At 35.9% G+C, this 21,974-nt stretch overlaps 1 protein-coding gene across 2 annotated transcripts in view; it reads left to right on the top strand.

Moving 5' to 3' along the window:
* GLCCI1 (glucocorticoid induced 1) overlaps positions 1–21,974 on the top strand; it is a 128,489-nt gene that overhangs the window by 30,515 nt on the left and 76,000 nt on the right. For both annotated transcript variants that reach the window (XM_057549786.1, XM_057549787.1), the window contains exon 2: positions 7,538–7,689. In XM_057549786.1, the coding sequence (XP_057405769.1) occupies positions 7,538–7,689 (152 nt within the window). The remainder of the gene's footprint in view (positions 1–7,537; positions 7,690–21,974) is intronic.

The following is a 21,974-nucleotide window of genomic DNA, read 5'->3' on the forward strand; positions in this document are numbered from 1 at the left end:
CCCCTCACTTTCAGTCTGTATGTGTCCCTAGGTCTGAAGTGGGTTTCTTGTAGACAGCATATAGACAGTCTTGTTTTTGTATCCATTCAGCCAGTCTGTGTCTTTTGGTTGGAGCATTTAATCCATTTACATTCAAGGTGATTATTGATATGTATGTTCCTATTACCATTTTCTTAATTGATTTGGGTTTGTTTTTGTGGGTCTTTTTATTCTCTTGTGTTTCCCACTTAGAGAAGTTCCTTTAGCATTTGTTGTAAAGCTAGTTTGGTGGTGCTGAATTCTCTTAGCTTTTGCTTGTCTGTAAAGCTTTTGATTTCTCCATTGAATATGAATGAGATCCTTGCTGGGTAGAGTAATCTTGGTTGTAGGTTTTTTCCCCTTCATCACTTTAAATATGTCCTGCCACTCCCTTCTGGCTTTCAGAGTTTCTGCTGAAAGATCAGCTGTTAACCTTATGGGGATTCCCTTTTATGTTATTTGTTGCCTTTCCCTTGCTGCTTTTAATATTTTTTCTTTGTATTTAATTTTTGATAGTTTGATTAATATGTGTCTCAGCATGTTTCTCTTTGGGTTTATCCTGTATGGGACTCTCTGCTCTTCCTGGACTTGATTATTTCCTTTCCCATGTTAGGGAAGTTTTCAACTATAATCTCTTCAAATATTTTCTCTCTCTTTCTTTTTCTCTTCTTCTCCTGGGACCCCTATAATTCGAATATTGGTGCATTTAATATTGTCCCAGGGGTCTCTGAGACTGTCCTCAATTCTTTCATTCTTTTTTCTTTATTCTGCTCCCTGGCAGTTATTTCCACCATTTTATCTTCCAGCTCACTTATCCGTTCTTCTGCCTTAGTTATTCTGATATTGATTTCTTCTAGAGTATTTTTAATTTCAGTTATTGTATTGTTCATCACTGTTTGTTTGCTCTTTAGTTCTTCTAGATCCTTGTTAAATGTTTCTTTTATTTTCTCCATTGTTTCCGAGATTTTGGATCGTCTTTACTATCATTACTCTGAATTCTTTTTCAGGTAGGTTGCCTATTTCACCTCCATTTATTTGGTCTTGTAGGTTTTTACCTTGCTTCTTCATTTGTAACATATTTTTTGTCATTTCATTTTTTTTTTTGATGGGTGGGGCTGTATTCCTGTCTTACTGATTATTTGGCCTGAGGCATCCAGCACTGGAGTTTGCAGGCAGTTGGATAAAGCCGGGTCTTGGTGCTGAGATGAGGACCTCTGGAAGGCCTCACTCCGATTTATATTCCCTGGGGTCTGAGGTTCTCTGTTAGTCCAGCGGTTTGGACTCAGAGCTGCCACCACAGGAGCTCGAGCTCAACCTGTGGCCTGGGAACCAGATCCCATAAGGCATGTGGCGCTGCAAAAAAAAAAAAAGAAGAAGAAAAGGAGCAATACAATAACAAAGAATAAAAAACAAAATAAAATTAGAAAGATAAAAAATATATTAGGAAAAATAATAATATAATTGAAACAACTGCAACAAGGTAAAATAAAACTGTAACAGAAAAAAGAAAAAGAAAAAAGGGGGGTGGGGGAACAAGCCAAAAGGAGCAGAACAATAACAAAGTATAAAGAATAAAATAAAATTAGGAAAATGAAAGATTTATTAGAAAAAATAAACATATAAGTGAATGAAGAACAATTAATCAACAAGGTAAAACAGAACCCCAATCTAAAAGAGGAAAAAAGGAAAAAAAAAAAGCCTTGGCTATGGGGGGCGGAGTTTAGGCAGGGTTGGAACTTAGGCAGGGGCGGGGGTTACGGTGGGGCAGGGCCTAGGCTTAGGACCCATGCAGCCAGAAAAGGTCTTGGGGGCGGGGCCTGGGCGGGTGATGTTCAAGTGTCGGGCAGGGCCTCTACTTAGGACCTACAGAAGGGGAGAGGCAGCACGTCCAAAGGAGGGCCTTCAGAGTGTGGAGTTCTGGGGTTTGGAGGCAAGGCTGTGGGTGAGGGTGTGTGGGTGCAGTTTAGGCCCAGCTCATTGGAGGGGTTCTCTGAGTGTAGAGGTAGGGCCCTGGGTGGGGGTGTAGGGGTGGGGCTTGGTCTCTGCGCAGCAGGAGGGAGGCTCTGAGGGCAGAGAATTAGGCCCAGGAGCCCAACAGGCTCTCTGGTGCCTAAGTGGACAGGGAAAGCACTGGCCGTGTTCCCTTCCATTCCTCCACGCCCCCACTCCCCATCTCCCCCCGGGGTCTCCCCAGTCCCCGCTGGACCCCTAACCATGGGTGTGTCCTGCTGGGTGTAGGAACTCCTCCCCTCCCCCAGCCACCCCTCAGGGGTTCCAGTCCAGTAGGTCTGGCCTTTACTTTTGCTTTCCCTTCCCTCCCTCCCACTCCCTGAGGACCCATGCAGCTGGAGGGGACCTTCGTGGGCAGAGGATCAGGACCGGGATCTCAGCAGGCTCCTGGGGGCCCAAGTGGGCAGGGGAGACCTGGCCATGCTCCCTTTTGATCCTCTGCCCTCCTAGTGGTCCCCCAATTTCCCCCTTTGAGGGTGGGATCCCTTCCCCTCCCCCAGCCACCCCTCAGGGGCGCCAGTCCCATCCCACCTCCACTTCTCCCCCTCTCACTCCCCCCATGCCCCACGTCCTACCTGGTTGCTGGGGGTTTCTCCCATTCCCTTAGGTGTCTGTGGCCCCTCACCGGTGCCTGGTAGGTGCCCCAGTTGTGTGGAGACGTGAATTCCATGTCCTCCTAGTCCGCCATCTTGACTCTGACCCCCAATCTTAAACTTATGAATTATTTCTGGAATTTTCCATTTAATATTTTCAGACCATGGTTGACTGTGGAAAGTGAAACTGAGGATAAGAGAGGACTACTATAATGCAAAACCAGTGTTGATTTTTATTGTTGCACTAAATTGTAAAACCTGAATTGGTAGGCAATAATACCGCAAATTAAATAAATAAAAATTTGGGAGAATCAAGGCTTAGATGTTGAGGCAGTTAAAATCTAACTCATTGCCATGATAGTTTGGATAATAGGAATAAGTCATCTTATTTAATAACTTACTTAATAAGTTAAAGTAGAATCGCACTGCTTATGATGAATCTGTTGGTAAATAAGGCCCTACTGATATTTGGTTAAGTGGGGTTATTATGGCTAATCATATCTTGGAAGAGTACTATCCTTGCCAATTTTTAAACTTATTTTGAATTTTTACCCTTCAAATAATTTACGTGGAAATTACTAACAACTACATATCTTTGAAATTTTCCTTGTGTGAGCAATGGTGAGAATCTTTTAAAGCACATGTTTGAAATATAACCTTTCAAGTATATTTACTTCATATACTATAATTTTTTAAAAAATCATGACTGGTAGAGCGATTTTTTTTTAATATTTATTTATTTATTTATTATTTATCTTGGCTGTGCTGGGTCTTAGTTGCGGCACACGGGATCCTCATTGCAGTATGTGGGCTCCCATTTGTGGCATGCGGACTCTTAGTTGTGGCATGCATGTGGGATCTAGTTCCCCGACCAGGGATCGAACCCAGGCCCCCCGCATTGGGAGCGCAGAGTCCCCCCCACTAGGCCACCAGGGAAGTCCCTGGTAGAGCGAATTTTATAACAGGATATCGATACCATGTTGTCCTACCTTATTCTTTATATTTAAGGCAGACCGTTTTTGTTTTTTTGGTATTGGTAATGTGTGATGCTTGTTTACACATTCTTAACACAATTAAGCAATAGCGTTATATCACAGAATTAGAGCTAACTGGCCAATCTGTAGATTGAATTTAGCACCCAATTCATATGTTTCCCTTTTATTACATTATGTTTATGGTAACCACATGGAGATATAAATTTCAGGAAGTTTCCAGTTCAAAAACCTCAGGCTCTCACCCAATATAACACATTTATACAACATTTAAAAGTACAAAAGCTCCTTTTGGTTAAGGGACAATACAAGAAAACTCATGAATTTAATGACACCAGAAGTGCCGGTCCGTGCTGTCCCAGAAAAAGGTTGCCAAATCTGTTTCTTGGCTCTCTCGTTGCTAAGAATGTCCCCCTCTTGATACTCAGCACAAGGTGCGTGTTTCTACACCAAATGTTGGAGCCTAGGTTTTCAGAGTCCAAGCTGATGGCCGCCACTGGCCCTTGGGACTTGGGAGCACCCAATTTAAAGTCCCTTATCCCAATGGTCTTCACACTGAAGTAAGGCCACCCACTTATGAGATACAGGAAGAAAATGTAACTTCCATTTTTTTCATACATATTTTTATTTTTTATATCATGTGTAAATTTCTACTTAGGTTTATACTATATATAACATATTAGTCATATAATATATACCTCATTTATAAATAAATAACTGCACATATTGCTGCATACTTAGATATTTACTATTAGGAGTACTCAGTCAAAATAACTTGAAGACCACAGTTCTGACAGTAGCTAATCAGAGAGAATGGACACTAAGGGGAGAAATGGGATCCTTTGAAAGGGATAGACAAAGGTCCAGTGATTAACAATATAATAAAAAAGTATAGATTAGAATATTATGTGTATCAAGGGATTTGTTTATAGATTCTTTATATACTTATTATAAAACATAAAAATGATCCCTATTGTTCACCAAGTTAACAGGAGTTTTAATAACTATAAGTAGACTACATACAACTTTCATAATAGTTTGGAGCAGTTTAAAGTTCAGGCACAGGTTTTTCGCATATAGTGGCTTTTCATTTTCTGGTTGTGGCTGACCTTTATGTAGGCCTTTTTTATTGCTATAAATGTTCTTTTTAAAGGGATAAACTGTTTTTGTCTTTTTTTTCTTGGTGGAGGGAATGTAAAGTAACTTTTAAAAGTTTTAAACAAATTATTATAAATCAGATTATGAGAGACATGTTAATTTTCTGTGTTTCCTAAAGTTGCTAAAATTTGTGCATATTGCTTTTATAGCCAGAAAAAATATTTAAAAGAATTAATAGAAGTAACTCCTAGTAATAGAACTAAAAACAATCTGCATATCTTCTAAATTACCTATGGTAGGGGAAAAGGTAAGAAGGAGAAAAAGAAGTAAACAGTAAAACATAGAAAACAAGTAGCAAGGAAGCATTTATAAGAGGAAGAAAAAAGTTATGACAGGTTTAATCAAGTTTGTTATAACAATAAATATAAGTGGGATGAACATACCTTTTATAAGGAGAAGACATACTCTAAAGTTTTTTCAAAAAGCCTAATTACATACAGTATACAAGAGTCGCACCTAAACAACATGATTGAAAGAAATTGAAAATAAAAGAATAGGCAAGCCAGATACATTATAATAGAAGGAAAGCATAAAGGGTGATAATGTTCAATTTGACAGAGCTTGAAAGTAATAAATGGAACAGACTACAATGGTGAAGCATATAAGCCATAATGATGATGTCATGAATCAATATGTAACCAAATTATACAGAACTAAATTTCTATAAACTTTTTTTTGTTTGTTTCTTGTTTTTGGCCACACGGCGCAGCTTGAGGGATCTTAGTTCCCCGATGACCAGGGATTGAACCCATGCCCCCTGTAGTGGAAGTGCAGAGTCCTAACCACTGGACTGCCAGGGAATTCCCCAGAACTAAATTTAAATGATAAAAATTGCAAGAGATAAAGAGAATTGTTACATTTCAAGAGTAGTTTAGAAACTTGAGTAGTTCTCTAGGTCTGTGACAGATAAAGCTAATAATTTTATTATTACTATATTCTATATTTTTATTTCAGCTGATATACAAGAAAAATAACTATTCTGAAAACAGAAAATAGATGTTCTCCATGACTCATGAAATATTTATAAAAATTGACCATGATTTTTGGTCACAAATAAAATTTCACGTGATTCCAAAGAGTAGAAATAGATTGTCCTAGACTCTCTGCCTATGGCAAAATAAAATTAGAGCTAAGTAATAAAGATAGGAAGGAAATTTTGTAATTTTCAGATCTTCTCTAACACTCTTGGGTCAAAGAAGAAATCAGAACTGCAGTTGTCAGATAAAATTGGCCCTCCAGCCCTCTGTGTCCAAGGATGTGGAACCCGGAGAGGTGGATGGCCAAATGTAAGGGACTTGAGCTTCCTCAGATTCTGGTATCCGTGAGCGTCCTAGAACCAGTCCCCCACAGAACTGAGGACGACTGTATGTAAATAATATGATAGTTCACAGTATGCTGCATTTTCTTTTGTTTTCCGATTAAAAAAACCCAATTTTGTATTTTGGTTTCAGAAGGGTAGTTAAAGGACAGTATTCAATAACAAATGTTTCTTGGCCCTCTGTAATGTGCAAGACATTTTGTTTGATGTGAGATATAACTCTGAGTAAGACTGAGCCTTGGTGCTTGTAATCCACTGGATTTTATTATTCAATGCACATTAGTAGTAACTTATTTGAGATGCATATATGAAAAATCCTTTATATTTCTTTGTAAAGAAACTATAGAGTTCAGTATGATCATTTTAATTTTCAGCAGAGTTACCTATGGTACCTATATGGAGAGGAGAAGTAGCTTATTATAGTAGATTGATTGAACTGTGTAGAATGTCTGGAGATCTTGGTTCCTTTTTACCTCTATCACCTGTTAGCAGTTCTGTTTCACTGGACAATTTAATTTTATCCCTCTGGGCTTCAAATTCTTCATCCATAAATGAGGAAGCTGAATTAAAATATAAGATTCTTTATACATGTTATTTTTGTGTAGCTGTGAATAAATTCATAAGTATTGAGCATCAACTTCTTTTCAATCTGTAGGGACCAAACTTATGCTCTAGTTGGGGAAGAAAGACAAATTTAGGGCTCCACGCAAGCAGAGGAGAGTGTGTATATCTTTAAAAAGGACAGAGATGGAGAAAAGAAGAGCATTGGGAAAGGTTTCACAGAGGCAGTGTGACACCTGAGCTGATCCTGAAGATAAGTTTTTGTCAAGTGAACAGGGAAGGAGAACATTTTAGGTGCAGGAGATAATAGAAGGTATAGAGGCAGAGAAGTGAGTGTTTTACATTTGGGAAATTGCAGTTAGTTTGTATGGCATTTAGTAGTTAACATGGGTTTATGGAGGAGTAGCAAGACATCAAGTATTGATGTATATGGGAGCTGAATTGTGAAAAATAATGGGCTTTAAGTTAAAGACAGTGAATAACCATGGAAATTTTTTTAAGCAGTGGAGGGAGGTGGCACTGTAAGATTTAGTTAGGGTGGATGCAGAGATAGCATTTAGGAAACTGGCAGTTGAGACATGATGAAGTCTTAATTAAAGTAATGGCAGTGGAGATGATATACAGGTTTTAGAATAGGTCTCTAAAATGGATGGGCTTTGTAGGGTGTGACAGCCCTGGAAGTGTGTGCAAAATTTAATATGTGAATGTATTTTCCTCTGGGAGAGGGTCTATAAATTTCATCACATCATGCAGGAGGGCTATTAGGGTAAATATATATTGCAGGGAAAATTGACAGAGTGATATTTTACAAACTCTGAAGGTTAAATAATTTTAAGTTTTACTTTATTCATTAGTGACTAATCTAATCTTTTTTCACTTTTTTATAGTGGACAGGCCAAAATCTCATCAAGTTCGAACCTCTGGTACAATAAGGCGAACCTCTTCTTTGGATACGATAACAGGACCTTATCTCACAGGACAGTGGCCACGAGATCCTCATGTTCATTACCCTTCATGCATGAAAGATAAAGCTACTCAGGTAAAATAAGCAAATCAAAACCAGTTTTATTATCCTGCAGTTCTTCTGTTTTGATCACAGTAAAGAAAATTAATTTAATCAGATTTTCCCAGTTATTAAATGTATTCAACCAAAGAAGAAAGCCATTTCTTTTAATAAATTTTAGACTAAGTATTTTTATCATCTCGGTTTTGAAAGTTTTAAAATTATTTAATATTTAATAAATAGCACATCAGTCTACATTGTGTGGTTTTTGAGACTTATAGTTTTAGGAATTATTTTCCTACAGAAATTAATGACTAGTAACTGTATTAGAAAATACAGGCATATATCGTTTTACTGTGCTTTGCTTTACTATGCTTCTCAGATATTGTGTTTTTTTTACAAATTGAAGGTTTTTGGCAATCTTGCGTGGAGCAAGTCTATCGGCGTCTTTTTTCCAACAGCATTTGCTCACTTTATGTCTCTCTGTCACATTCTGGCAATCCTTTAAATATTTCAAACTTTTTCATTATTATTGTATTTGTTATGGTGATCCGTCATCAGTGATCTTTGTTGTTACTATTGTAAAAAGATTATGACTTGCTGAAGGCTCAGATGATGGTTAGCATTTTTTAGCAATAAAGTATTTTTAATTAAGGTATGTATATTGTTTTTTTAGGATGTAATGCCTTTGAACACTTTAATAGACTACAGTAATAGTATAAACATAAATTTTATATGCACTGGGAAACCAAAAATTTGTGTGACTCTCTTTATTGCGATATTTGCTTTATTGTGGTGGTCTGGAACTGAACCTGCAGTATCGCCAAGGTATGCTGGTATAAGTAATTTTTGAAGAAAAGCTTGTACAGTTCCTGGAAATAATTTATAAAGTATTAACACATGGCTAAGGAAATATATGTTAAAGGAATTTTTTTCTGTTTAAAGCCAAAACTAAAATCCTTGAGAGAGAAATAGAAAATTTCCTGTTTGTCACACCTTCTCTATTTGTGGATCACAGCTTTTGACTTGAAAAGTTTTCCTTCCATGTCAGAAAAAGATCTGAAAACATCTTAATTTATAATTTCTGAATTCTTGACCATATCTTTATAGCAGTAGTCGATTAGCATTATGAAGAATACTAAAAGTATAAGAGATGGTTATTGGCCTTAAAGAACTTACAGCATAGTTAGGAAGATAAGATGTAAATGTAAGAAAATTGGTAATAGAAGATAGAGTATTATTAGGTGTTAGATGAATGGAGCATTTAAATGTAAGGGAATTCAATGGAATGGGAACATTTCTGGCTTTGTGGGTTAGGGAAATAGAAGGATTAGAGTTTCATGTCTGAAGAATGAGGAAAAGGGGAGAAAATTTTGGACATGATCTATGAGAATCTTCTCCAGTTTTGTAATTTTCTCAGGCAAGCTTGAAACCATAAAATTAGCTTCTTTATCATGCATCCTATCAATTTTGTCTGAGTAACATTTTATGTCACCCACTCCCAGTCTTTTGCTTTCCATTCTTTGTGAGGGAAAGGAGGAGTTTGAGATGGTATGCAGTGGGATTCTCAAGTAGAAAGTACTAGCAAAACTTAGAGATGTGGGCCTGCACACTTAGAAATGGTCACAGATAATTCAAAACTATCTTTCTGGAGGAGTTGGACTCCCAAGTGTGACAGAGTGTAGGTATAGAGTAAAGAAAGAAGGTCAAGAGATCAAGGACTTAGTTTTTAGAAATGCACACAAGGGAAGGATAAAAACTTAATGTATTCACCTGGTAGCAACAAGAAGAGAAAGGAGTTTAACATTTACTGACTGTGTACCATGTACTTTGTGTTTTTATATCCTGTGTTTCATTTAATTCTCACAAGAACATTATAAAATTACACAATGGGGAAGCAGAAGCTCAGGGAAGTTAAGTGACTTAGTATCATAAACCTAGGAATTGTTGGAGCCAGGTTTCTAATACAGGTTAATTTGTCAGCCATTCTGAACTTCAATTTTATGGTGCTTTTAGGATAAATGGAATAGTGTGTGTGCATGTGTGTGTATCACCTAGTAGAGTAATTGACACCATTCTTAAAAATGGTAGCTATTCTTTTTAGGTTAAAAAGAAACCCTACCTCTTATTGAATATATGCTTTATGCTGACACTCTCCAAAAACATTATCTTATTCATTCTTCACCAAAACTCTAACAAGAGGAGACAGAAAAAGAGCAAAAGCTAAGAGAAGAAATGAAATAGCCTAGCCTTAGAAACCAAAGGGAAAGTTGTTTTAAGAAAGGAAAAATTATTAACAGTATCAGGTGCTACCGACAGGTCATGGAAAATAGGGATTAGATTTAGGGATTAGGGGCATATTGTCTTGGAGAGTGAAATATTGATAATATGTTAGAGAAGGACGCTCAGATATTTGGGAGTTAAGAAGAGAGTGATATGGGGATAGAAGAGAAGGGCGCTGGGTAGGTTTCTTAACCACATCTGTTTCTTTATCTGCACAATGGGATTAATGAAACCTAACTCATGGTAATGTTGTATGACTAAATAGGGTAATATTTGAAAGTGAATATGGCAATACCCATGTTAGGTTATTAGTAGTAGATACAGACAGGCCCATTTGTAACATCTGCAGGATCTGGAGCAAATATAAATGTAGACCTACATACCATATACATACTAAGTTAAATTAACAAACTGTTACATAAAATTCCCCCAAAAGCCTGAGGTCCCGGGTAGGGGCTTCTCTTGCCTGGGTCTGCATGTAGATCATCTATTTGAGAAACCTGACATTGATAGGAAGGCCAAATATAGGCCTCATTTTACATATGATATACTGAGGCTTAGAGAAGTTTAACTTGTACACGGTTATATAGCTAAATAAATATGAAGAGATCTGAATCCAGATTTGGCTGATTCCAAAGGTTTTGTGTTTTCTCCAGTTCCTCACTGCCTCTCATAGTAATCACTAAAGTGTATAGCACTTGACCTAGTGATTGCCTTACAAGCCTAAGAAATGGTCTTGCCCCGAAGCATTATTAGTTTAATTGAAGGTATAAGAGATGAACATATGAGATGGTTGTTATTGTCATGTCCATACCTCCTTGATTAATTCTTTAACTCTTGGGGAAGGAAGTAGATTTTTTTTTTTATTTATTCAGTGGAAATCAGTAAACAGAAAGTGGTACAGTCATTGTGCTACAGATATTAAATACCTAGGCTGTCTGGCTTTAGTGGAGGGAATCTCTAGTATTTTCTACCTTTCATATTTCCATACTTCAGCTACCTTAATTATTGAAGGTTAGAAATAGAATTCTTATTGCTTAATGTATTTATACATTGGGCCTTTTTAAAAGAAGTAGCATAGTGTTGTGGGAAAGACTGTGGACTTTAGAGACAGATCTTGTGTTCAAATCAAGGCCCAATGTGAGGGAACTTTCTGGGATAATGGAATTGTTGTATATCTTGATAGAGATTTTGGTCACATGGGTGGATTATTTATTAGAACTTACGCAAGTATACACTTGTGCATTCTAATATATAACTTAACTTTTAAAATATAGAATATAAATACTGAAATCTAATTAAGATGTTTAGAGGTGAAGGATACTGCTGTCTGCAACTTAACTTTGAAATGAATAAAAAATAAGATCAACAGATGATAGATGAATATATATGTGATGAAGCAAACGTAGCAAAATGTTAAATATAGATTCTAAGTGTTGGCTTTCTGAGTATGCACTGAGAAGTTTTTTCAACTATTTGTTTGAATTTTTAAAATAAAGTGTTGGGGGGAAAATCATGGCCCATTGAATTAACTGCTATGTGTCTCACACTTCAGTTTCCTTTTTCACAAATTGCAGTTAATAATACCCAGGTTGCACATACACATATTTATTCTGAGGACTAAAAGAGACAGCTTCACATTTTTGAGGCCAATGGGGAGATGGATAATTGCCAGTTTATTAGACTAATCTGTGTAGCTTAATAGAAAAACTAAAAACCATTTGTAGAATTTGATGTTACTTTATTACATTAACCCTGCTGATACAACCTTTTTTAAACAAGTTTATTACCGACACTTAAAATTGAACTTGTAGTTAAGGTTACTATAATCAGACAGTAGCATTTCCTCAGTTTTCACCCCACAGTCCAAAGTATAAATCTTCATCTATGGACAGATACGAAATCTACATGTGAATGTGTTTTTAAATGATAAGGTAACATATGCTCTTTGTAAAGTGGTCAAACAATAAAAGTAATATAGAGTAATAATCAGAGGTGTTTCCTCTGACTTCCCAGGTATAGTAATGATTAGAGCTGTTAACAAATATTCTCATCCTCTCTCCTTGGCATATGATAAGATTATACTTCTCTGCCCACTTGAAGTTAAGTGTGGCCATGAGACTTGCTTTGAGAAGAAGCTTTAAAGAGCTGGTGCAGGAAAACTAGACAAGTAACACCGCAAGAAAGAAAATTACAGGCCAGTATCCCTGATGAACATCAATGTAAAAATCCTCAGTGTAATATTAGCAAATCAAGTTCAACAATACATTAAAAGGATCATACACCATGATCAAGTGGGATTTATTCCAGGGATGCAAGGATGGTCCAACATCTGCAAATCAGTCATTATGGTACACTACATTAACAAAATGAAGGATAAAAATTATACAATCATCTCAATAGATGCAGAAAAATCATTTGACAAAATTCAACATCTCTCAACAAAGTGTGTATAAAGAGAACATACCTCAACATAATATAGGCCGTATATGATAAGACCACAGCTAACATCATACTCAATGATGAAGAATTGAAAGCATTTCCCCTAAGATCAGGAACAAGACAGGGATGCCGAATCTTGCCACTTTTATTTGACATAGTATTGGAAGTCTCACCCAGAGCAATTAGGGAAGAAAAATAAATAAAAGGCTTCCAAATTGGAAAGGAAGAATTAAAACTGTCACTATTTGCAAATGATAATTTACTATATATAGAAAACCCTAAAGACTCCACCAGAAAACTGTTAGAATTAATAAATGAATTTGGTAAAGCTGCAGGATACAAAATCAAGATACAGAAATCTATTGCATTTCTATACACTAATATCAAACTATCAGAGAAATTAAGAAAACAATTCATTTACAGTTGCATCAAAAATAATAAAATATCTAGGAATAAATTTAACCAAGAAGGTGAAAGACCTGTATGCTGAAAACTATAAGACATTGATGAAATAAATTAAAGAAACAAATAAGTGGAAAGATATTTCATGCTCATGGATTGGAAGTATTAATATTGTTAAAATGTCCATACTATTCAAAGCAATCTACAGATTCAGTGCAATCCCTATCAAAATTCCAATGGCATTTTCACAGAACTCACACAATTCTGAAATTTGAATGGAACCACAGAAGACCCATAGCCAAAGCAATCTTGAGAAAGAACAAAGCTGGAGGCATCGTACTCCCTGATCTGAAATTATGTTACAAAGCTGTAGTAATCAAAACCGTATAGGCATAAAAACAGACACACAGATCAATGGAACAGAATAGAGAGCCCAGAATTAAACCCACGTATATATGGTCAATTAATTTATGACAAAGGAGCCAAGAATATACAATGGGAAAAGGATAGTCTCTTCAGTAAATGGTGTTGGGAAAACTGGACAACCACATGCAAAAGAATGAAACTGAGCCACTGTCTTACACTATACACAAAAATTAACTGAAAACGGATTCAGGATGTTCAACATACGCAAATCATTGTGATAACACCACAGCAACAAAAGAGAAGACAGAAATCACATGTTCATCTCAATGGATGCCGAAAAAGCATTTGATAAAATTCAACATTGATTCATGGTAAAAAAAGGAAAAAACTCACCAAAGAGGGTATAGGGGGAATATATCTCAACATAATAAAAGCTATTTATGACAAACCCACAGCCAATATAATACTCAACAGTGAAAAGCTGAAAGCCTTCCCTGTAAAATCTGGCACAAGACAAGGATGCCCACTGCCACCACTTCTATTCAGTGCAGTATTGGAAGTCCTGGCCACACCATTCAGACAAGAAAAAGAAATAAAAGGTATCCAAATTGGAAGGGAAGAGGTAAAATTGTCATTATGTGCAAATGACATGATACTTTATGTAGGAAACCCTAAAGACTCCACACAAAAACTATTAGAACTGATAAACCAAATAAGCAGGGTAGCAGGGTACAAGATTAACATACAGAAATCCATTGCATTTCTTTACATTGACAGTGAAATACCAGAAAGGGAAAGTAAAAGAAAAATTCCATTTAAGATCGCATCCAAAAAAGAAAAAAAAATACCTAGGAATAAACCTGACCAAGGAGGTGAAAGACTTATGTGCTGAGAACAATAAAACATTGATTAAGGAAACTGAAGGTGATTCAAAGAAATGGAAAGGTGTCCCAGGCTCTTGTATTGGAAGAATTAATATCATTAAAATGTCCATACTACCCAGAGCAATCTACAGATTTAATGTGATCCCTGTCATATTACCCATGACATTTTTCACAGAATTATAACAAATAATACTAAAATTTATATGGAACCACAAAGGACCCAGAATTGCCAAAGCAATCCTGAGGAAAAAGAACAAAGGTGTAGGCATAACCCTCCCAGACTTCACACAATACTGCAGTGCTACAGTAATCAAAAAAGTTTGGTACTGGCACACAAACAGGCATATGAATCAATAGAGAGCAGAATAGAGAGCCCAGAAATAAACCCACACACCTACGGTCAATTATATCTTTGACAAAGGAGGCAAGAATATACAATGGAGAAAAGACAGTTCTCTTCCGCAAGTGGTGTTGGGAAACTTGGAGAGCCACATGTAAATCAATGAAGTTAGAACACTCCCTCACACCATACACAAAAATAAATTTGAAATGGCTTAAAGACTTAAATATAAGATGTGATGCCATAAAACTCCTAGAAGAGAATATAGGCAAAACATTCTCTGACATAAATCATACCAATGTTTTCTTAGGTCAGTCTCTCTCAAGGCAAAAGAAATAAAAGCAAAAATAAACAAATGGGACCTAATGAAACTTAAAAGCTTTGCACAGCAAAAGAAACAATAAAGAAAATGAAAAGACAACCTATGGAATGGGAGAAAATATTTGCAAATGATATGACCAACAGAGCCTTAATTTCCAAAATATACAGACACTCATACAACTCAATAACAAAAAAACAAACAAGCCAATCAAAAAATGGGCAGAAGACCTAAATAGACATTTCTCCAAAGAAGACATACAGATGGCCAATAGGCACATGAAAAGATGCTCAACATGCCTAATTATTAGAGAAATGCAGATCAAAATTACGATGAGGTATCACCTCACACCAGTCAGAATGGCCATCATCAAAAAGTCTACAAATAATAAATGCAGGAGAGGGTGTGGAGAAAAGGGAAACCTCCTACACTGTTGGTGGGAATGTAAATTGGTACAGCCATTATGGAGAACAGTATGGAGGTTCCTTAAAAAACTAAAAATAGAGCTACCATATGATCCAGCAATCCCACTCCTGGCTATATATCCAGAAAAGACAAAAACTCTAATTCGAAAAGATACATGTACCCCAATGTTCATAGCAGCACTATTTACAATAGTCAAGACATGGAAGCAACCTAAGTGTACATCAACAGATGAATGGATGAAGAAGATGTAGTATATATTATATAATGGAATATTACTTAGCCATAAGAAAGAATGAAATATTGCCATTTGCAGCAACATGGATATATGTAGAAATTATCATACTAAGTAAAGTAAGCCTGACAGTGAAAGACAAATATTATGATATCACTTAAGTGGAATCTAAAAAATGATACAAATGAACTTATTTACAAAACAGAAACTGACTCAAAGACACTGAAAGCAAACTTATGGTTACAAAAGAGGAAAGGGGGAAGGGATAGATTAGGAGTTTGGGATTAGCAGATACAAACTACTATATATATATATATATATATATATATATATATAATAGATAAACAACAAAGTCTTACTGTATAGCACAGGGAACTATATTCAATATCTTGTAATAACCTATAATGGAAAAGAATCTGAAAAAGAATATATATATATGGGCTTCCCTGGTGGCGCAGTGGTTGAGAGTCTGCCTGCTAATGCAGGGGACACGGGTTCGAGCCCTGGTCTGGGAAGATCCCACATGCCGCGGAGCAACTCAGCCCGTGAGCCACAACTACTGAGCCTGCGCGTCTGGAGCCTGTGCTCCGCAACAAGAGAGGCCGCGATAGTGAGAGGCCCGCGCACCGCGATGAAGAGTGGCCCCCGCTTGCCACAACTGGAGAAAGCCCTTGCACAGAAACGAAGACTCAACACAGCCATAAATAAATAAAGATAAATAAATAAATTAAAAAAAAAAAGAATATATATATATATGTATTTATGAATCACTTTGCTGTACACCTGAAAATAATGCAATATTATAAATCAACTATACTTCAGTTTAAAAAAAAACAATGTAAGACCCATTTTTCAAAAGCATGGCTTGGCGTTTTTTTCCTCTATGTATTAGATTCAACATCAACCAACTAGTTCAAGAAAATAAAAGAACCAGTAATTGGTGATATTCCAAAAAGGCAAAAAAAAAAAAAAAGGACTTGAATGTAAGATCTGAAGCCATTGAGATCCTAAAAGAAAACATAGGCAGTAAGACTCCTTGACATGAGTCTGGGTGATGATTTTTTGATTTGAACCTTAAAGCAAAGACAACAAGAGAAAAAATAAACAGGTGGAACTACATCAAACTAAAAAGCTTCTGCACATGAAAGGAAACCATTGACAAAATGTAAGGCAACCTACTAAATGTGAAAAAAATACTTGCAGATTATATATCCTTTAAGGGGTTTATATACAAGATACATAAAGAACTCATAGAACCCAACAGCAAAAAAAACAAACAATCTAATTAAAAAACAGGCAGAGGATCTGAATAGACATTCTTCCAAAGATGTACAGATGGCTAACAGACGCATGAAAATGTGTTGAACATCACCAATCATCAGGGAAATGCAAATCAAAACCACAATGAGCTATCACCTCATACCTGTAGAAAGGCTGTTATCAAAAGCACAAGAGGTAACAAGTATTGGTGAGGATGTGCACTGTTTGTGGGAATGTAAATTGGTGCAGCTACTACAGAAAACAGTATGGCGGTTCCTCAAAAAGTTAAAAATAGAACTACCATATGATTTAGCAGTTCCACTTCTGAGCATCTATCCAAAAGAAATGAAAACAGTAGCTCAAAAAGATATACACACCCTCATGTTCACTGTGGAATTTAAAATAACCAAGATAGGGGTACAACCTAAGTGTCCACTGATGCATGAATGGATCAAAAAAATGAATAGATAAAAAATATTATTCAACCATAAAAAAGGAGGAAATCTTGCCATCTGTGACAACATGGATGGACCTTGAGGGTATTATGCTAAGTGAAATAAGTCAGATAAAAAATCGGTATTATATCACTTACATGTGGAATCTAAAACAAAACAAAAAACCCACTGTCTCATAGATGCAGAGAACAGACTGGTGGTTTCCAGGGATGGAGGGGGGTTGAGAGTAGTTGAAATGGGTGAAGGGAGTCAAAAAGTACAAACTTCCAGTACTAAAGTTGTGGGGATGTAATGTACAGCATGGCACCTATACTTGATAGTATTGTATTGCATATTCGAAAGTTGCTAAGAAAGAAAATCTTAAAAGTTCTCATCACAAGGAAAAAACTTTCTGTAAGTATGTACGGTGACAGATGTTCACTAGACTTACTGTGGTGATCATTTAGCAGTATATACAAATATTGAATTATGTTGTACACCCAAAACTAATATAATGTTGTATGTCAGTTATACCTCAATTTAAAGAAAGGTAGTGCGTTCACTCTGAGAAGGGTAGCATCAAGCATACGTGCATATTTTATCAATTGTTTTTCTTTTTTTTAAAAATGAAGAGTGATTCATTGTTTGAAATGCCATTTCATCTTTGAAATGAAGGTTGTTTTGACTCATGACCTATAATTTGGTGAATTTTTTAGTAGATTACTTAATAATTGGTCATAATTACATTTCTGGAATGAATACTATTCATTTATGAAGTTCTTTTTTAAAACATACAGTGGCAGTTGAAGTGTTTAAAATTTATTATATTTGTTTCAATATTCAGAAACGAGGTCTGAAATTTTTTCTTTCTCATAATGTAATCCTTAGATTTCTGTGTTATATTTGCTTCATAAAAAGATTTTGCAAGATTTCCTTCCTCTGCTCTGGCATGGTGTAAATATCATCTCTATTATCTATTACTTCAGTCTGAAAGAATTTTCCCTATGAAGCTGACTAGTATGATTTTGGATTATAGCTTTTTAGTAAATCTCAGTTTATTCCATGGCTCTTGGTCTTTTTTGATTTCTATTTCTTTAATTAATTAATTTATTTATTTATTTTTGGCTGTGTTGGGTCTTCGTTTCTGTGCGAGGGCTTTCTCTAGTTGTGGCGAGCGGGGGCTACTCTTCGTTGCGGTGCGCGGGCTTCTCATTGTGGTGGCTTCTCGTTGCGGAGCATGGGCTCTAGGCACGCGAGCTTCATTAGTTGTGGCACACGGACTTAGTAGTTGTGGCTCACGGGCTCTAGAGCACAGGCTCAGTAGTTGTGGCACACGGGCTTAGTTGTTCCGTGGCATGTGGGATTTTCCCAGACCAGTGCTTGAACCTATGTCCCCTGCATTGGCAGGAGGATTCTTAACCACGGTGCCACCAGGGAAGCCCTCTATTCTTATTTTTAATATTGTATATTTGTGTTTGAGTGATTAAATTTATTAGGTTATATAGTATATTAATACTTTTATGGTGTTGAATTAATTTTACTTTGGTTTTTTTTTTTCTAGTTCATTGCTCTCTGACTTTGCTCTCTCTTTGCCTTTCTTCTGCCTTCCTGGCATGTGTATTGTTCTTTTTCTGGATTCTGAAGATGAATGCTTAATTTTGTATTTGTGATATTTACTGTTTAGTAAGTGTTTTATGCCAAGATTTATCTTCTGAGCTCAGCTTTGGCTAGTATATGTTTCCATTATTTGTATTTTCAAGATATTCAATTTCAGTTTTGATATCCTGTTTAGCATATGAGAGTATTTTGTTTTGTTTTTAACTTCTAAATGGTTAAAGTTTCTTTTCCTAGTAAAACTTTAATTTCTAGTTTTATTGCATTATAGTATAGACTAATAGGTTTTTGGAAACTTCATTGAAATTTTCGTTGTAGCCTTTGATTTGTTGTTTTCTTAATTCTCTGTATTTGAAAATGAGGTACAGTCTTTACTTTTAGATAAAGAATTCATTATGTATTAATTCTGCCTTATTAATTATATTATTCAGTTTCCATATAGACCACTTTATTTATGTCTGTCTGTTCTGTCATGAGCTGGATGTTCTTGAGTTAAAATTTCTGTTGATTTTTGTTTCCAGTGGTCGTTTGCCTTATATTTTGACGATAATACAGATGTTTTAAAGATGTATGTTCATTATGTCTTTCTTATGGTTGATACTGTTTATTGTTACAGAATGCTCAATGTCTTAATATTTTTTTCCCTGAACCGAACCTTTTCATGATATAAATTAATATTGTAAACTCTCTTTTCTTTTCATTGGCCAAGAGCTCTGGTTTTGAATCAGATGGCTTGGTTTTGAATCTCCAGCATTTTTTAGCTTTGTAATTTTGGGCAAATTACCTCTTTGCCTCAGTTTCCTCATTTGTTAATGGGATATTATACCTCATAGGATTGCTGTAAGGGTTAAATTGGGGTAATGCATTTGAAATGCTAAGAATAATGACTGAAACATTGTCAATAAGTAATTACTATTAATTATTTACATTTACTAGCAGAGGGTTAAAGATAGGTGGACATCTGGGTATTGGCCATGGCACTCTTAATTCACAGCTGAGAAGGGGAACTTCAAATAGGAATTTCTTCCTTCTTTCTTCCCACCTGTTTCCCATGGGTTTTACTTCTTAGTGTTTTTGTCTTTTGCCTTTCTGTTCTGATAAATCTTGCTTATTGCTGGAAATAATTAGCTTTGAGCCATTTATATGTATTTTTGAGTCATCTGCCATACTTCTCCTTGTTAGGGAAAAATGACATGGTAAACCTGACAGTTTTTTAAAAATGTCTGATGGCCAGTTGAGGTGAGAGTAGCTTTTACTCTATATGAGTCCTTCCACTTTGACTGCTTGTCTATCCCCCTCATTCATCTTCTCTGAAAAGTTGGTATCAGAGAAAGATTTCAGAACTTTTCATTTACCTCCTGTATTTTTTGAAGGGTAAGAAATGGAATGGTTAGATTTTTAAATGAAATTCTGTATACTTCTGCTTTCTTTTCTCCAGATGATATTTTTCTTTGATATTTTATTGTTTTTAATTAATTTTCAAATTTTACAGTATGAAACATTTAAACATGCCAGAAAGTACATAAAGTAACCTTTTATTTTTCTTCATTTCATTAAGTTTGAGTGTATGGAGTTTTGTGATCCTATCTCTATGCCAGCATTTTTCCCTAGAAATCTTTTTTATATTTAAGAAACAGATCTGGAATAAGTACTTAGCGTTTGACTTTAGCCAACATTCAATAAAATTAACAACTCCAAACTAAAATATATAAATTCTTTGCTATTGAAATTACACATTTAAATACTCTATTCTTTTCTTCCCTTCATGAAAGGAGCTTGGTTGGGGAGGACTTTCATCAAAGGAGTAAATGGTATATCTCAAATTAGTAATAGGTATAAAAGAGAACTTTCAGGGCTTCCCTGGTGGCGCAGTGGTTGAGAATCTGCCTGCTAATGCAGGGGACACGGGTTCGAGCCCTGGTCTGGGAAGATCCCACATGCCGTGGAGCAACTAGGCCCGTGAGCCACAGCTACTGAGCCTGCGCGTTTGGAGCCTGTGCTCCGCAACTAAGAGAGGCCACGATAGTGAGAGACCCGCGCACCGTGATGAAGAGTGACCCCCACTTGCCGCAACTAGAGAAAGCCCTCACACAGAAACGAAGACCCAACACAGCCAAGAATAAACAAATAAATAAATAAAATTTAAAAAAAAAAAAAAAAAGAGAGAGAACTTTCAGTTTTACCACTCTGATCAGAAACTCATTTCCTGACCAAAAGTCATTCTTGATACAGCTGTTTGGGTTTCCTGTGCCCTTGTTGAAGAGCTTGCTGTTAAAGTTTGCTTAAGAACTGGTAGTTGCTGGAACAATTTTGGACGGTGGTGGGAAGCTTTTCTTGAAATGAAAGCAAGTCTAAAGATTTGGCCATCTTGGCCTCCTAGATTGCATTCCAGGGACCTAAATTGTTATTTTTATGGAGCTGGTCTCCAACTGGCTCTTGAGTAAGTTTATAAAGATTCTATCTTGTACAGGATCGCCTTTCTTTTTTTTTCAGCCATTAGCTAATTAAAAGACAGGATTGTATAATTCTAGAGTTGAACAATCCACATGATAGTAGTCATGTTCCTAGTTTAGGGAGTAATATTTTTGGTTGCCAAAGGAATATACTCAGCTGTACTGATGAAAAATTTGAATCCATAGCTAAAATATTTACTGTTTTACTCATCAGTTTCAAATACTGTCTTTAAAACTAGCAGAAACTCAAAATTTTACATATTAATTTTTAATAGTTAATGTATTGATTTAAATCAAAAGTAGAAGGTAAATAGCAAAGAGCCTTCCCCATACTCCTGTTGCCCATACCCCCAGTTTTCTTCCCATTACCAGAAATATTTTACAGGTAACAAAAACAGCCTGTTTTCCTTTATCTCCTCCCTCACCTTTACCCCTAAACTAGCTCTAGGTAAAGTTGTGAAATACGTTGTATTTATTTGGAACAACCCTCTCACTCTATCTTCTTGACCTTTGTTGTCTGGTACATTGGTTCTCAACCTTTTATATCTTAAAATCCATCAACTTTCTATCAAAAATCCTGTGATAATAATAAACAGCATTTATTTAGAAAGACATTTATTAGAGACATTAAGCTTTAAGAATTTAAGAGTCAGATAGAATCATATCATAGTTAAGGGTGGGTGCAGTATGAGAAAGCAGTATGCCTTTCAAGTTGTCAATAACTTGGTATAAAGTTTTTAATAAATGATTGGCATAGAATACATCATATTGGTAGGAAACATTAGTACAAACCAAGTGAAAACAGCTTTTTTGTGCTGTTGAAATTCTTAAAGCTTTTGGGAGATAATACTAGTACCTATTAAAAT

Source organism: Balaenoptera acutorostrata, chromosome 7 (assembly GCF_949987535.1).
Source record: "Balaenoptera acutorostrata chromosome 7, mBalAcu1.1, whole genome shotgun sequence".
Lineage (NCBI taxonomy): Eukaryota > Metazoa > Chordata > Mammalia > Artiodactyla > Balaenopteridae > Balaenoptera > Balaenoptera acutorostrata.